Source organism: Nesoenas mayeri (assembly GCF_963082525.1).
Source record: "Nesoenas mayeri genome assembly, chromosome: 5".
Taxonomy (NCBI): Eukaryota; Metazoa; Chordata; class Aves; order Columbiformes; family Columbidae; genus Nesoenas; species Nesoenas mayeri.
Window position 1 is genome coordinate 5751065 of NC_137548.1, and position 17579 is coordinate 5768643.

General features: G+C 52.7%; 3 protein-coding genes across 3 annotated transcripts; 2 read left to right on the top strand and 1 right to left on the bottom strand.

Annotated features, from left to right (window-relative positions):
* Positions 1–3386: 3386 nt before the first annotated feature.
* On the top strand, positions 3387–4988 carry LOC308040525 (inositol 1,4,5-trisphosphate receptor-interacting protein-like 1; the record flags this gene model as incomplete). Its single annotated transcript, XM_080344593.1, has 1 exon — positions 3387–4988. One exon carries the CDS (start codon positions 3387–3389, stop codon positions 4986–4988), a length of 1602 nt encoding a protein of 533 aa, XP_080200719.1.
* Positions 4989–8882: 3894 nt separating this feature from the next.
* LOC308040529 (inositol 1,4,5-trisphosphate receptor-interacting protein-like 1) lies at positions 8883–10421 on the bottom strand (the record flags this gene model as incomplete). The annotated part of the gene is made up of 1 exon (XM_080344597.1): positions 8883–10421. The coding sequence occupies one exon, from the start codon at positions 10419–10421 to the stop codon at positions 8883–8885; it is 1539 nt and encodes a 512-aa protein (XP_080200723.1).
* Positions 10422–15708: 5287 nt separating this feature from the next.
* Positions 15709–17310, top strand: LOC308040533 (inositol 1,4,5-trisphosphate receptor-interacting protein-like 1; the record flags this gene model as incomplete). The annotated part of the gene is made up of 1 exon (XM_080344601.1): positions 15709–17310. One exon carries the CDS (start codon positions 15709–15711, stop codon positions 17308–17310), a length of 1602 nt encoding a protein of 533 aa, XP_080200727.1.
* Positions 17311–17579: the final 269 nt, after the last annotated feature.

Consider the following 17579-nt stretch of genomic DNA (forward strand, 5'->3'; position numbering starts at 1 on the left):
CTGGGGGACAGCAGGATGACTGTGAGCCAGCACTGGGCCCTTGTGGCCAGGAAGGCCAATGATACCTAGGGTGGATTAGAAAGGGGGTGGTTAGTAGGTCAGAGAGGTTCTCCTGCCCCTCTACTCTGCCCTGGTGAGACCACACTTGCAATATTGTGTTCAGTTCTGGGCCCCTCATTTCCAGCAGGACAGGGAACTGCTGGAGGGAGTCCAGTGCAGAGCCATGAAGATGATGAAGGGAGTGGAGCATCTCCCATGTGAGGAAAGGCTGAGGGAGCTGGGGCTCTGGAGCTTGGAGAAGAGGAGGCTGAGGGGTGACCTCATTAATGTTTATAAATATGTAAAGGGTGAGTGTCACAAGGATGGAGCCAGGCTCCTATCGGTGACAACCAATGATAGGACAAGGGGCAATGGGTACAAACTGGAACACAGGAGGTTCCACTTAAACATGAGAAGAAGCTCCAGACCCTTCACCAGCCTCATTGCCCTTCTTGAACTTGCTCCAGCACCTCAGGTCTTTCCTGTAGTGAGGGGCCCAAAACTGATCCCAGGGTTCAAGGTGCAACTTCAGCAGTGCCGGGTACAGGGGGATGATTACTTCCCTCGTCCTGCTGGCCACAAACCAGGATGCTGTTGGCCTTCTTAGCCACCTGGGCACACTCCCGGCTCATATTCAGCTAGCTGTCAATGTCAATGTCTGCTGGGCAGCTTTCCAGACACTCTTTCCTGAGCCTGTAGTGTTGCATGAGGTGGTTATGACCCAAGTGCAGGACCCAGAACCTGGCCTTATTGAACCTCATACAGTTGGCCTCGGCCCATAGATCTAGCCAGTCCAGATCTCTCTCTAGAGCCATTCTACCCTCATGCACATCAACAATCCCACCCAACTAGCTGTCATCTGCAAACCTACTGACCGTGCACTCAATCCCCTCGTCCAGATCACTGATAAAGATAGTGAAGAGAACTGGACCCAGTACTGAGCCCTGGGGAACACCACTTGTGACAGGCTGCCAACTCCATTGAATTCTGTTCACCACAAATCTAGCTCAGGCATCTTAAGAGCATTGATTGATTGATTGCTGAATACCAACAGGCTTCAGGCCAAGACCGTTTCCTGGGGGGACTTTGTTCCAGTCCTTGACCACCCTCTTCGTGAAGAACTTTTTCCTGACATCCACTCCCTTGGAGCTGCTTTAAGCCATTCCTTCGTGTCCTATCAGCAGACCCCAGAGAGAACAGATCAGCACCTTCCTCTCTGCTCCCCCTCCACAGGAAGCTGCAGACAGCAATGAGGCCACCCCTCTGTCTTCTTTCCTCTAAGCTGAACAAATAACTTGTCCTCAGCTGCACCTTAACAGGACATGCCCGCTAGTCCTTTCAGCATCTTTGTTGCCCTCCTTTGCAGTCCTTCTATCTCTTTCATATCTTGCTTGTCCTGCGGAGCGCAAAGCTGCATGCTGTACTCAGGGTGAGGCCGCACTAGGACTGTGTAGAGAGAGTCAATGGCTTCTCGCAACTGGCTAGCTATACTGTGTGTAATGCACCCCAGGAGATGGCTGGCTCATTTGCCTGCCAGGGCACATTATTGACTCCTCTTGAGCTTAACATCAAACCCCCAGATCCCTTTCCTAAGCCCATCCACGTCTGTTTGCTGCCTAAGTTCCTGAAAGAGAGCCCTGGCCAGACAAGCCAGCCTTCTGCTCCTCTTGTTTGATTTGCAACACATAGTAATTACCCAGTCCTGCGCTCTTAAGAAATGCCTTTTAAAAAGTCACCAGTGCTTAGGAACACCAATGCCCTCGAAAACGCATGCCCAGGTGTGACACATGCACTTGACTCTTCCCAACCAAACCAGCAGCAGTTTGGTACATGACCCAAAGGAGGTAGAGGCCTGAGCTGAAGCTGAGCCCAGAATCCCTTTTAGAAAACCCACAAGGAAGCAGAATGACCCACTGAACACCGATAAGCTGTGGGTGCAAGGAGGCTCTTGCAGACCTTCCCCACCCTATGCAATTTGACTACGAGCCAAGCATTTCATTCCTTCAAGATGGCAGCCTGGTTGAGCCTACTTTGACCTGTCTCTGCTGTGCAAGCTCGGCTGTATGGTAACGGTCATTTACTAATCACAGATCGCTGGATGAGCCCATTTGAAGGTTTATGTTAATGATTCAGCTTAAGTAAATACATTTGAATTAGAATCAAACACTAGTAATTAGAAGGTTGTGTGATTTTTAATACACTGTCTGTTTCACATTACTTAGCAAGCGAAATTTGTTGAAATCTTAAACCGCATGTTGAAAATTCTGCTCATATTTATCAAACTTGTACCTGCTTAATGAACACAACGCAGCTGCAAACCATCAGCACCTGCAAGATAAGGCCTGTGTCCCTGACACCCTTGGGCTGGGTGTGGAAGGGACCGGCCCTCAGGCAGCAGGTCTTGGCAGAGCTGGGCGCTGCTGGCTGTCCTCGCGCTGTCTTCCTGCCATGGGAAGCATTAGGAAACCTTTTAAACTGGCCTGTGCCAGCCCAGGAGAGAGGCTGGGGTGCAAAGCCTAGAATTACAGGACTAATTCTTTATTCACGTGCGTGAGCTATCTCGTTCAAACTGGAGCACCCTAGTCGTGCTTTTATTACATGAGCATTCAGGTGCAACATTTGTGCAATCTCTACTTAACACACACATACTACTAAGTTGCAAATCAGCTAGAATTCTGTGCCATCACCATCCGTCTGATTCTTTATCTAAAGAACCCTGGAGTTGCTCTTCCTACAATTACTTATCTATGATGCCAGATACTGGGGGATTTCACAGTGGTGAAAGAGAGTCCAGGATGCAGACGTATCCAAAAGATGTGTAGACATAGCACTTAGGGATGTGGTTTAGTGGTGTTTTTGGCAGTGAGAGGCTTGCAGCTGGACTCAGTGAACTGAAGGGTCTTTTCCAACTTAAATGTTTCTATGATTGTGTGATTTAACTTGAAGCTTGCACTGTGCAGATTCAGGTGGCCTAGATGGTCCACGTGGGCCCCTTCCAACCACAGGATGTTCTGTGATTATGAGATCGCCATGGGCAGGCAGAGGATAACAAACCCAGTGTGAAGCACCACGCAGGGGCCCGTGAAGAACATGAACTCTGGCCCAGCCTTCACCGGGACAGCGGGGCAGCTGTGAGTGGGTTGCATGGGCAGGGCCGGCGGGCATACCTGTGACACATGGAGCCACCACCACCAGGGCTGGGGCAGCCCTTGCTGCCTCCCAGCTGCCTCAGCCCCGCTCCTACCTGCCCCCAGCTCCCTGCGGCCCCCAGCCCCGCTTCTCCACCGCCAGCCCCCTCCCTCCCGCCCAGCCCCACTGAGCCCCTTCTCTCTCTTCTCCTGCAGGCCATGGCTCTCTTGGACATTGTCTTCGGGATTTTGCAAATTCTTATCCACAATGTGCAGTTGGTCGGTGAAGAACTGGATGAGGAGACGCGCAAGCGCATGGAGCTGCGTGCGGAGATGCTGAAACGGGAGACGACTCGGCTGTGGCAGGAGGAAGAGCAGATGAACCAGGAGCAGAGGAGCCAGGAATCAAATGGCTTTACCTGGGTGTCTCTGCTCCTCTCTACCTTGCAGCACTGGCAGTTCTGGGCCGTTGCTGCAGTCCTGGTCCTGCTCTTTGGGCTCTGCTGGTGGCTCAGGAAACGGAGCCATGAGCCAGAGGGAGAAGAGGAGAGCTCCGGTAACAACGTGGAGGAGGAGGAGGAACATGGAGAAGAGAATGACAATGCAAATGAAGCTGAAGAAGAGAATGATGATGCAGATGAAGCCCAAGAAGAGAACGATGATGCAAATGGAGCAGAAGAAGCGAATGATGATGCAAATGACCCAGGAAGGTTTTTTGAGGAGAACATCCAGTGGCCATTTCAGCACCCGGACAGAAATTGCCAGGCTGTGAGGAGGCTTACACAATCCTTCATCCTTATCTACCAGCATTTCTTCTCAAATACCTGTTTGCCAGTGCTGGAAAATGCCATCGAGGTGGGCAACGCCTTTGAAGGTTGGAGTCCCCGTGAGGAAGACATCACCTACCGCCTGCTTGTGCCCCTGAAGCCCCCCCGTGGACACATCTTCCACCTGGAACTGGGCCTTGTGTGGCCATTGAGGAACTTTCGCATCCACATGGACTTGGTGTGTACCTGTGAGATGGAGCAGCCGGCAGGAGAGACACGTTGCTTCCTCCACGACTCCGAGCAGGAACAGAGGAGCAATGTGGGCCCCAACATCCTAGACGACCTCTGCACTGACTCCTACCTAGATGTGCAGAAAATTGCTTGCTATTTCCAGATGTTCGTGAGACGTTCCTGGAGGGCTCTACCTCTTGTAGCCCTATGCCGCCTAACAGTGCTGCCCTCTGACCGCTCCTGCAAATTCTCTGTGACACGAGGCCGGGAGCAAAGGATTTTAATTGAGTTGCTTTTTGGGGTGCAAGAAGGCGACTCGGACATCTTTGTGAGCAGCCAGTATACAGAGGCTGCCTACACCCCAAGCACCATGTGGCCAGAGACCTATGCTGTGGCAGAGATGAAGTTCTTCAGGCATATCGCCAGATATGCACAGCCTGACACTTACCACCTCAGATGCCTGCAGCTCTGCGTCCGCTGCCTGCTGGGCAGAGACTTTTCCACCTACACATTGAAGACCATTGTGATGCACCTGCTGACCGCTATACCCCTGTCAGAGTGGCGCAGGAGGCATTTCTGGGAACGGCTGAACGACATCATGATGTACCTGCAGAGCTGCCTGGAGGAGAAACAACTGAACCACTTCTTCATTGGCAATGAGAACGTGCCTGAGGAGATCATCTTGCCCCTGGAATTGCGAGTGGCTGAACCAGTCAACCTCTTCCAGCACCTGACACAGAATCCTGACGCCCATGAGCACGCACAGCTTGAGTTTGAGGAGCTGCGAAGTCGTCTTCGGAGACTGGTTCTCCAGGGACGCTGAAAGAGGTCATCCTGCACAGAGCTGTGTTTGTGCAGGTCACAGCTGCTGGCAGACGACCATTTCTTCCAGGAGGAAAGAAGAGGGGAGAATGCAGGGCACGGAAAGGAAAGGGAACACCATACGCAGCAGCTCTCTGCGTAGAGTGGCAACGCTCTCCTCTCAATGGTCTCCTCAGCGCAGCAGCCGGTGATGACAAAGAGGATTGTCACCCTGCTTTCCACTCTCACTGTCACAGCCGTGGTGCCCATTTCACATTGGTTCAGATGCTCTTGCTGGGAGCACTGGTGGGGCAGGGACCAAGCGAGAGGCACCGCTCCATTTGCCTCTGTGTATTTTCTGTGCTTTTTCTGCCTTGCAGCAGTGGCAGGTCCAGTCCTTCTCCTGGGTGGGAATAGAATGTACTATCAGCAAGTTTGCTGATGACACCAAGCTGTGAGGAGTGGCTGACACGCCAGAAGGCTGTGCTGCCATCCAGAGACCTGGACAGGCTGGAGAGCTGGGCGGGGAAAAAATTAATGAAATACAACAAGGGAAAGTGTAGAGTATTGCATTTGGGTAGGAACAACCCCAGTTTCCAGTATAAGTTAGGGAATGACCTATTGAAGAGCAGCGTAGCAGAAAGGGTCCTGGAGGTCCTGGTGGGCAGCCGGATTACCATGAGCCAGCACTGTGCCCTTATGGCCAAGAAGGCCAATGGCATCCTGGGGTGTATTAGAAGGGGGGTGAGCTTTTCCACTGGATCAAAAGCTCAGAGGAACACACGAGACAAACAAAGCCCCAAGAAACAAAAAACAGCTTCAAGAGGAGAAATCAGCAAACTGTCATTAACTGTAACTCAGACACTGCTCTTTGAAGCTGGATAGATGCAAAACACTAAAGAAGAAAATCATGGATGTATTTGAATGAAAAGAATATCACAGGAGATCTTGCTCAAGTAAAGTTTCTTTTCTTGCCCTCATACACCAAAAGCATAATGTGCTTTAACTCTGAACCAGCAAAGATGCACAGTAAATGCAGTGTTATGGTCATTGTGCAGCAAAACCAACTTTTTGGGGGGAGAGGGCGGGCCACAGAGTGAAAGTCACTGGTATGAAACATCCCAAGATAACATCTTATCTGAATTTTACCTTCATTTTCTAAAGATCCATCATTAGCTAAGGAAAGTTCCTAGTAGCTTTATGCATCATGGAAGAACTGGCCAAGTTCTGTCATCTAAGTGAAACAGAGAGAAGCCTGGGCTTCTGTAGCCCTCCAACACAGACAGCTCTGCTGACAGGACAATTGCGGAAGAGCTTGCAAATCTTCACCCCTATACCATCATTGGATTTCCACTGGACATGTCCTAAACAGAGGTATGAGTGCACCTCTTCTACCACAAAGCTACCCTCAGGCCACTGCTTCTCATAAATACGGCATGGACCACACAAGTGCATGTCTGAGTTGGAGACATCTCAAAAGCTTTCTTTAACCTTGCTTAAGTCTCCCTTGTTAAAGTGACGGGAAGCTGAGCTTGCAGGCCATGGGTATGGTGGGTGACTCTGGTGCTCATAGAGGGGCCGCAGCAGCCAGAACCCCATTCTGCAGTCTTGGCACTTGTCCCCTCTGCAAAGGGTCCCCGCTTGGACAGAGTGACACCCACTTCAATAGGGTCACCCAGGGGCAATGCTGTTTGGCTCCCAAGGCTTGACCTGCATGTGGCTACCACGGAAGCCACTCCAGGCTCCCTATGGCACAAATGAACTGTGTGCAGCAATGGGGGGGCGACAAATTATTCTCATTCCACCAACAGAGGAGCGTGGACCCAGGGAAGCCCCAGTTACAGAACCAGAGAAACCAGAACCCACCGCAACAACTCTTCTGCAAAATACTCCCTGAATCTGTGGCAGCTGAACGGTCAGCACCTCCCACAAAAGTGACGCAAACACTAGCAATGCGACGTTTATTCAAACACAACTTTTATTGGAAACTGTGCATGTGGTAAAGCTCCATGAAGAAATGGAATGGACGCTGTCGAAGAGAGAGGGCAGTTGCTGTCCAGGTGGTAATGGAGTCCCTGTCACAAGCCTCCTTGCGACAGCCTCTTCAGACCTGTGCAACACAATTCTTTTCCTCAGGCCCCGCTCCAAGTCATTGTCCAATTCTTTCTACCAGGCCATCTGCTCTACAAGTCCCTGATGACGATGTTCAGGCAAATACTGTTCTTCAAACCGACTCTTACACCACCCTGTGGCTGAACATTGTCACACCCCAATAATCTCCTCAGTTGATATCCCAGTCTGTGTTTGATGTTGTTGGAGTGCTAAATCATTTGTATAAAACCTGTCTCTAATCACTTCCTTTGCTATAGTTTTCTGGCTAGAATAAAGTGTGGCTTAGAACTTGTTTTCTGCCTAGGCTGACTTTTGAGGTGCCTCCATGACATTCCTCAAAGGGGGCAGTGGAGGGAGAGGTCCCTCGACCTCCTCTCTCTGGTGACCAGCGATAGGACATGAGGAAATCAAATGAAGCTGCGTGAGGGGAAATTCAGATGGGACATTACCAAAAGTTCTTCCCTAAGTGAGTGGAGGGCAGCTGCAGCTGGCTTCCCAGGGAAGGGGTCAAAGCACCAAGGCTGTTGGACTTCAGGCAGTGTCTGGATGACACTCTTAGACAAATGGTTTAATTTTAGGTAGTCTACGAGAACCTGGGAGTTGGAATTGATGATTCTTATGTGTCCCTTCCAAGTCGAGATATTCTATGATTCTATGATAATAACCAGAGAGCCATGCAAGGCCAGGATGTTTCCTGAAAGTGCAAGGTGCAAGGAGGAAGAACATTTCCTGAAAATGCAGGTGTTCCGGCAGACCAGGGCAAGAGTGAATGAATTCTTGCCTTTGCTATGCCGGGGCATGTAGCTCTACCTTGTAAGCTGTCTTAGCTCAACACGCACAAGTTTTCCCACTTTTACCACTCAGATTCTCTCCACCGTGCCACGGGAGGAAAGGGCTTGAGCAGCTGTGTGATGCCAAGCTGCCTGCTGGGATGAACCCGCAACACCTGGGAAGCCAAAGCCAAGTGAATCATGAAACCAGAGCCCGCCACATCAGCTCTTCTGCAAAATGCTCCCTGATTCTGCAGCAGCTCAGCAGTTTATTGCCTTTGTGTGGCAAGATTGTGGTAGCCAGGGATTACAGGGATGTTTTCTGTGAGAACCTGCACCCTATGCCAGCGTTCCTCGATAAAGTGATGCACAGACACTCACGGATGCAGCATTTGCTCAAACACAATTTTATTGGAAACTCTGCACAAAGGTCCCAGAAGGAATGGACACTCTCAAAGTCAGGGGTGGAGTTGCTGTGCGGGTGGTCATGGAGTCCCTGTGACAAGCCTCCTCGTGACGGCCTCTTCAGCTGCATGGTTTCCCAGTCCCCAGCGTGTGCTTTTGCTGGGCAGGAAAGGTGCGGCACCAGTTCCCGCTGCCGACTGATCTGCGTGTTCCTCGTTTCCAGTGTGCTCACTTCTGTGGCGCCAGCTCCCCAGGGAGTGTCTGGGGTGGGCAGAGTGTCACCCAGATCCCAGAGGACACACAGAGGCACACGGAGCGGTGCCTCTCGCTTGGTCCCTGCCCCGCCAGAGCTCCCAGCAAGAGTATCTGGGCCAATGTGAAATCGTCACCATGGCCGTGACAGTTAGAAGGGAAAGCAAGGTGGCAATCCTCTTTGTCATCACTGGCTGTTGTGCTGGAGAGACCATCGAGAGGGGAACGCTGCCACTTTTGGCAGAGGGCTGCTGCGCAGGGTGTTCCCTTTCCTTTCCATGCCCTGCATTCTCCTCTCTTTTTGCTTCCTGGAAGATACGTTCAGCTGCCAGCAGCTGTGACCTGCGCAAACACAGCTCTGTGCAGGATGACCTCTTTCAGCGTCCCTGGAGAAGCAGTCTCCGAAGCCGAATTCGCAGCTCCTCAAACTCAAGCAGTGCGTACTCATGGGCGTCAGGATCCTGCGCCAGGTGCTGGAAGAGGTTGACTGGTTCAGCCACTCGCAATTCCAGGGGCAAGATGATCTCCTCAGGCACGTTCTCATTGCCAATGAAGAAGTGGTTCAGTTGTTTCTCCTCCAGGCAGCTCTGCAGGTACATCATGATGTCGTTCAGCCGTTCCCAGAAATGCCTCCTGCGCCACTCTGACAGGGGTATAGCGGTCAGCAGGTGCATCACCACGGTCTTCAATGTGTAGGTGGAAAAGTCTCTGCCCAGCAGGCAGCGGACGCAGAGCTGCAGGCATCTGAGGTGGTAGGTGTCAGGCTCTGCCTGCCTGGCGATATGACTGAAGAACTTCATCTCCGCCACAGCATAGGTCTCTGGCCACATGGTGCTTGGGGTGTAGGCAGCCTCTGTATACTGGCTGCTCACAAAGATGTCCGAGTCGCCTTCTTGCACCCCAAAAAGCAACTCAATTAAAATCCTTTGCTCCCGGCCTCGTGTCACAGAGAATTTGCAGGAGCGGTCAGAGGGCAGCACTGTTAGGCGATGTGCAGCTGAAATAGGTAGAGCCCTCCAGGAACGTCTCACGAACATCTGGAAATAGCAAGCAATTTTCTGCACATCCAGGTAGGAGTCAGTGCAGAGGTCGTCTAGGATGTTGGGGCTCTCATTCCTCCTCTGCTCCTGCTCGAGTTCGTGGAGGAAGCAACGTGTCTCTCCTGCCGGCTGCTCCATCTCACAGGTACACACCAAGTCCACGAGGATGCGAAAGTTCCTCATTAGCCACACGGGGCCCGGCTCCAGGTGGAAGATGTGTCCACGGGGGGGCTTCAGGGGCACAAGCAGGCGGTAGGTGATGTCTTCCTCACGGGGACTCCAACCTTCAAAGGCGCTGCCCACCTCGATGGCATTTTCCAGCACTGGCAAACAGGTATTTGAGAAGAAATGCTGGTAGATAAGGATGAAAGTTTCCATAAGGCCCGTCACAGTCTGGTAATCTCTGTCCAGGTGCTGAGCTGGCCACTGGATGTGCTCTTCAAAAAAAATTCCCAGCTCATTTGCCTCATCAATCTCTTCCTCAGATTCATTTGCATTGTCATCCTCTTCTTCGTGTTCCTCCTCCTCCACGCCACTGTCGGAGCTCTCCTCTTCTCCCTCTGGCTCACGGCTCCGTTTCCTGAGCCACCAGCAGAGCCCAAAGAGCAGGACCAGGACTGCAGCAACGGCCCAGAACTGCCAGTGCTGCAAGGCGGAGAGGAGCAGGGATGCCCAGGTAAAGCCATTTGATTCCTGGCTCCTCTGCTCCTGGTTCATCTGCTCTTCCTCCTGCCACAGCCGAGTCGTCTCCCGTTTCAGCATCTCCGCACGCAGCTCCATGCGCTTGCGCGTCTCCTCATCCAGTTCTTCACCGACCAACTGCACATTGTGGATAAGAATTTGCAAAATCCCGAAGACAATGTCCAAGAGAGCCATGGCCTGCAGGAGAAGAGAGAGAAGGGGCTCAGTGGGGCTGGGCGGGAGGGAGGGGGCTGGCGGTGGGGGAGCGGGGCTGGGGGCCGCAGGGAGCTGGGGGCAGTCAGGAGCGGGGCCGAGGCAGCTGGGAGGCAGCAAGGGCTGCCCCGGCCCCAGCGGCAGCGGCTCCGTGCTCTGGCCAAGGTGCTCCCGCGAGCGGCCGGGCCCTCCAGGCAGGGTGAGAACCCACCCCCGGGGGCCGCGTTTCTGCCCCGGCCCCGTCCAGCCTGGCCTCCCCCCGCCTGTGCACTCACCACTGGCCCAGGCCGGACTGGGGCAGCGCTGCTGCTGGCGCCCCTGATAACCGCCCCGTGGGGACTCGTCCCCTGTGATGTCACAGGCGCCAGAGCACATCACAGGCACGCCCGCCGGCCCTGCCCGTCCGGCCCCCTCACAGCTGCCCCGCTGTCCCGGTGAAGGCTGGGCCAGAGTTCGTGTTCTTCACGGGCCCCTGCGTGGTGCTTCACGCTGGGTTTGTTATCCTCTGCCTGCCCATGGCAATCTCATAATCGTAGAACATTTTGGGTTGGAAGAGGCCCACGAGGACCATCTAGGCCACCTGACTCTGCACCGGGCAAGCTTCAAGTTAAATCACACAGTCATAGAAGCGTTTCTGTTGGAGAAGAGCCTCAAGATCATTGAGTCTACGGGAGGCTGGAGAGCAGCCATACAGAAAGAGATGTGCGGGTCTGGGTTGATGGGAAGTTGAAGACGAGTCACCAGTGTGTCCTGGTAACTCAAAGAGCCAACCGTGTCCTGGGACACACCAGGCACTCAGTCGCCAGCTGGGCGAGGGGGCCATTGTCCCGCTCCACACTGCGCTGGTGCGGCCCCACCTGGAGCACCGTGTGCCGTTCTGGGCGCCACACGATAAGAAGGACATCAAACTCTTGAAGTGTGTCCAGACGAGGGCTACCGGGATGGTGCAAGGCCTTGAGGGCAAGACTTCCGAGGAGCGGCTGAGGTCACTTGGCTCGTTCAGCTTGGAGAAGACAAGGCTGAGGGGTGACCTCATTGCACTTCAGAGCTTCCTTGTGGCAGTTGCACATCCCCTGAGGAGACCCGGAGACTTCAATAGGACACTTGATGACTCTTCAGCACCTGCTGTGCCCCTTTGCGCCCCACTGTGCCTGTGTCCACGTACACACCTCAGATGGTGCTGACAGTCCTGTCCTCCCCACACCTGGGGACAGGGTGACTTCCCCCCCCCCCCTGCTAGGGGGGCAGGAGGGGTGGGACCCTTGGTCAATTGACAGGGTCCTCAACAAAGGGGGTTCCCAGAGAAGCTGAGAAGCTTCTGGACCATTTTGTAATACCCACATGTCAGGAATTGGCTCAAGGAGCATGGACATGAGTCCACCGAGCAACTGTACGAGCAGAGCCCGTTCTAGTTGACATAAGTAGGCCTTAGATTGCTTTACTAGTAGGCCGTGGGAAAAGGAGAAATGGAAAAGTACTGATGAAAGCAGGGTCAGCATGTGCTTTGAAGAGGTGATAAACAACTTGAGAAAGTAGGAGTCAGAAGAGTGCGGAATGTGCATAGTTAGCTAACTGCAAGGAGGTGGAGTAAGTGAATGTAACTTTTAGTGCTTAGCCCATTAGATAGAAACAAGTATGCATAATTATGGTATTTGGTATAAATACGCGCTATCTCGGGCAATAAAGTTGAATCATGCTTTATCACTCACATTGAGTCGGCCTGCATGTTTTCCTCAGCCGCGAACTAGCACCCACAGCCAGATCTGACCGGGCTATAAGACAGGGTTCCTGTCAAAGCCCCGCTTTGAGTGACCTGCTTGGAGCAGCAGGTCTATATAAACTCGAATTCCAGTATAAACTGGGGAACGACCTGTTGTAGGGCAGTGTAGGGGAAAGGGAGCCTGTGAGCCAGCACTGGGCCCTTGTGGCCAGGAAGGCCAATGGTACCTGGGGTGGATTAGAAAGGGGGTGGTTAGTAGGTCCAGAGAGGTTCTCCTGCCCCTCTACTCTGCCCTGGTGAGACCACACCTGCAATATTGTGTTCAGTTCTGCGCCCCTCAGTTCCAGAAGGAAAGGGAACTGCTGGAGAGAGTCCAGCGCAGGGCAACAAAGATGATGAAGAGAGTGGGGCATCTCCCGTGTGAGGAAAGGCTGAGGGAGCTGGGGCTCTGGAGCTTGGAGAAGAGGAGACTGAGGGGTGACCTCGTTAATGTTTATAAATATGTAAAGGGTGAGTGTCACAAGGATGGAGCCAGGCTCCTATCGGTGACAACCAATGATAGGACAAGGGGCAATGGGTACAAACTGGAACACAGGAGGTTCCACTTAAACATGAGAAGAAGCTCCAGACCCTTCACCAGCCTCATTGCCCTTCTTGAACTTGCTCCAGCACCTCAGGTCTTTCCTGTAGTGAGGGGCCCAAAACTGATCCCAGGGTTCAAGGTGCAACTTCAGCAGTGCCGGGTACAGGGGGATGATTACTTCCCTCGTCCTGCTGGCCACAAACCAGGATGCTGTTGGCCTTCTTAGCCACCTGGGCACACTCCCGGCTCATATTCAGCTAGCTGTCAATGTCAATGTCTGCTGGGCAGCTTTCCAGACACTCTTTCCTGAGCCTGTAGTGTTGCATGAGGTGGTTATGACCCAAGTGCAGGACCCAGAACCTGGCCTTATTGAACCTCATACAGTTGGCCTCGGCCCATAGATCTAGCCAGTCCAGATCTCTCTCTAGAGCCATTCTACCCTCATGCACATCAACAATCCCACCCAACTAGCTGTCATCTGCAAACCTACTGACCGTGCACTCAATCCCCTCGTCCAGATCACTGATAAAGATAGTGAAGAGAACTGGACCCAGTACTGAGCCCTGGGGAACACCACTTGTGACAGGCTGCCAACTCCATTGAATTCTGTTCACCACAAATCTAGCTCAGGCATCTTAAGAGCATTGATTGATTGATTGCTGAATACCAACAGGCTTCAGGCCAAGACCGTTTCCTGGGGGGACTTTGTTCCAGTCCTTGACCACCCTCTTCGTGAAGAACTTTTTCCTGACATCCACTCCCTTGGAGCTGCTTTAAGCCATTCCTTCGTGTCCTATCAGCAGACCCCAGAGAGAACAGATCAGCACCTTCCTCTCTGCTCCCCCTCCACAGGAAGCTGCAGACAGCAATGAGGCCACCCCTCTGTCTTCTTTCCTCTAAGCTGAACAAATAACTTGTCCTCAGCTGCACCTTAACAGGACATGCCCGCTAGTCCTTTCAGCATCTTTGTTGCCCTCCTTTGCAGTCCTTCTATCTCTTTCATATCTTGCTTGTCCTGCGGAGCGCAAAGCTGCATGCTGTACTCAGGGTGAGGCCGCACTAGGACTGTGTAGAGAGAGTCAATGGCTTCTCGCAACTGGCTAGCTATACTGTGTGTAATGCACCCCAGGAGATGGCTGGCTCATTTGCCTGCCAGGGCACATTATTGACTCCTCTTGAGCTTAACATCAAACCCCCAGATCCCTTTCCTAAGCCCATCCACGTCTGTTTGCTGCCTAAGTTCCTGAAAGAGAGCCCTGGCCAGACAAGCCAGCCTTCTGCTCCTCTTGTTTGATTTGCAACACATAGTAATTACCCAGTCCTGCGCTCTTAAGAAATGCCTTTTAAAAAGTCACCAGTGCTTAGGAACACCAATGCCCTCGAAAACGCATGCCCAGGTGTGACACATGCACTTGACTCTTCCCAACCAAACCAGCAGCAGTTTGGTACATGACCCAAAGGAGGTAGAGGCCTGAGCTGAAGCTGAGCCCAGAATCCCTTTTAGAAAACCCACAAGGAAGCAGAATGACCCACTGAACACCGATAAGCTGTGGGTGCAAGGAGGCTCTTGCAGACCTTCCCCACCCTATGCAATTTGACTACGAGCCAAGCATTTCATTCCTTCAAGATGGCAGCCTGGTTGAGCCTACTTTGACCTGTCTCTGCTGTGCAAGCTCGGCTGTATGGTAACGGTCATTTACTAATCACAGATCGCTGGATGAGCCCATTTGAAGGTTTATGTTAATGATTCAGCTTAAGTAAATACATTTGAATTAGAATCAAACACTAGTAATTAGAAGGTTGTGTGATTTTTAATACACTGTCTGTTTCACATTACTTAGCAAGCGAAATTTGTTGAAATCTTAAACCGCATGTTGAAAATTCTGCTCATATTTATCAAACTTGTACCTGCTTAATGAACACAACGCAGCTGCAAACCATCAGCACCTGCAAGATAAGGCCTGTGTCCCTGACACCCTTGGGCTGGGTGTGGAAGGGACCGGCCCTCAGGCAGCAGGTCTTGGCAGAGCTGGGCGCTGCTGGCTGTCCTCGCGCTGTCTTCCTGCCATGGGAAGCATTAGGAAACCTTTTAAACTGGCCTGTGCCAGCCCAGGAGAGAGGCTGGGGTGCAAAGCCTAGAATTACAGGACTAATTCTTTATTCACGCGCGTGAGCTATCTCGTTCAAACTGGAGCACCCCAGTCGTGCTTTTATTACATGAGCATTCAGGTGCAACATTTGTGCAATCTCTACTTAACACACACATACTACTAAGTTGCAAATCAGCTAGAATTCTGTGCCATCACCATCCGTCTGATTCTTTATCTAAAGAACCCTGGAGTTGCTCTTCCTACAATTACTTATCTATGATGCCAGATACTGGGGGATTTCACAGTGGTGAAAGAGAGTCCAGGATGCAGACGTATCCAAAAGATGTGTAGACATGGCACTTAGGGATGTGGTTTAGTGGTGTTTTTGGCAGTGAGAGGCTTGCAGCTGGACTCAGTGAACTGAAGGGTCTTTTCCAACTTAAATGTTTCTATGATTGTGTGATTTAACTTGAAGCTTGCACTGTGCAGATTCAGGTGGCCTAGATGGTCCACGTGGGCCCCTTCCAACCACAGGATGTTCTGTGATTATGAGATCGCCATGGGCAGGCAGAGGATAACAAACCCAGTGTGAAGCACCACGCAGGGGCCCGTGAAGAACATGAACTCTGGCCCAGCCTTCACCGGGACAGCGGGGCAGCTGTGAGTGGGTTGCATGGGCAGGGCCGGCGGGCATACCTGTGACACATGGAGCCACCACCACCAGGGCTGGGGCAGCCCTTGCTGCCTCCCAGCTGCCTCAGCCCCGCTCCTACCTGCCCCCAGCTCCCTGCGGCCCCCAGCCCCGCTCCCCCACCGCCAGCCCCCTCCCTCCCGCCCAGCCCCACTGAGCCCCTTCTCTCTCTTCTCCTGCAGGCCATGGCTCTCTTGGACATTGTCTTCGGGATTTTGCAAATTCTTATCCACAATGTGCAGTTGGTCGGTGAAGAACTGGATGAGGAGACGCGCAAGCGCATGGAGCTGCGTGCGGAGATGCTGAAACGGGAGACGACTCGGCTGTGGCAGGAGGAAGAGCAGATGAACCAGGAGCAGAGGAGCCAGGAATCAAATGGCTTTACCTGGGTGTCTCTGCTCCTCTCTACCTTGCAGCACTGGCAGTTCTGGGCCGTTGCTGCAGTCCTGGTCCTGCTCTTTGGGCTCTGCTGGTGGCTCAGGAAACGGAGCCATGAGCCAGAGGGAGAAGAGGAGAGCTCCGGTAACAACGTGGAGGAGGAGGAGGAACATGGAGAAGAGAATGGCAATGCAAATGAAGCTGAAGAAGAGAATGATGATGCAGATGAAGCCCAAGAAGAGAACGATGAGGCAAATGGAGCAGAAGAAGCGAATGATGATGCAAATGACCCAGGAAGGTTTTTTGAGGAGAACATCCAGTGGCCATTTCAGCACCCGGACAGAAATTGCCAGGCTGTGAGGAGGCTTACACAATCCTTCATCCTTATCTACCAGCATTTCTTCTCAAATACCTGTTTGCCAGTGCTGGAAAATGCCATCGAGGTGGGCAACGCCTTTGAAGGTTGGAGTCCCCGTGAGGAAGACATCACCTACCGCCTGCTTGTGCCCCTGAAGCCCCCCCGTGGACACATCTTCCACCTGGAACTGGGCCTTGTGTGGCCATTGAGGAACTTTCGCATCCACATGGACTTGGTGTGTACCTGTGAGATGGAGCAGCCGGCAGGAGAGACACGTTGCTTCCTCCACGACTCCGAGCAGGAACAGAGGAGCAATGTGGGCCCCAACATCCTAGACGACCTCTGCACTGACTCCTACCTAGATGTGCAGAAAATTGCTTGCTATTTCCAGATGTTCGTGAGACGTTCCTGGAGGGCTCTACCTCTTGTAGCCCTATGCCGCCTAACAGTGCTGCCCTCTGACCGCTCCTGCAAATTCTCTGTGACACGAGGCCGGGAGCAAAGGATTTTAATTGAGTTGCTTTTTGGGGTGCAAGAAGGCGACTCGGACATCTTTGTGAGCAGCCAGTATACAGAGGCTGCCTACACCCCAAGCACCATGTGGCCAGAGACCTATGCTGTGGCAGAGATGAAGTTCTTCAGGCATATCGCCAGATATGCACAGCCTGACACTTACCACCTCAGATGCCTGCAGCTCTGCGTCCGCTGCCTGCTGGGCAGAGACTTTTCCACCTACACATTGAAGACCATTGTGATGCACCTGCTGACCGCTATACCCCTGTCAGAGTGGCGCAGGAGGCATTTCTGGGAACGGCTGAACGACATCATGATGTACCTGCAGAGCTGCCTGGAGGAGAAACAACTGAACCACTTCTTCATTGGCAATGAGAACGTGCCTGAGGAGATCATCTTGCCCCTGGAATTGCGAGTGGCTGAACCAGTCAACCTCTTCCAGCACCTGACACAGAATCCTGACGCCCATGAGCACGCACAGCTTGAGTTTGAGGAGCTGCGAAGTCGTCTTCGGAGACTGGTTCTCCAGGGACGCTGAAAGAGGTCATCCTGCACAGAGCTGTGTTTGTGCAGGTCACAGCTGCTGGCAGACGACCATTTCTTCCAGGAGGAAAGAAGAGGGGAGAATGCAGGGCACGGAAAGGAAAGGGAACACCATACGCAGCAGCTCTCTGCGTAGAGTGGCAACGCTCTCCTCTCAATGGTCTCCTCAGCGCAGCAGCCGGTGATGACAAAGAGGATTGTCACCCTGCTTTCCACTCTCACTGTCACAGCCGTGGTGCCCATTTCACATTGGTTCAGATGCTC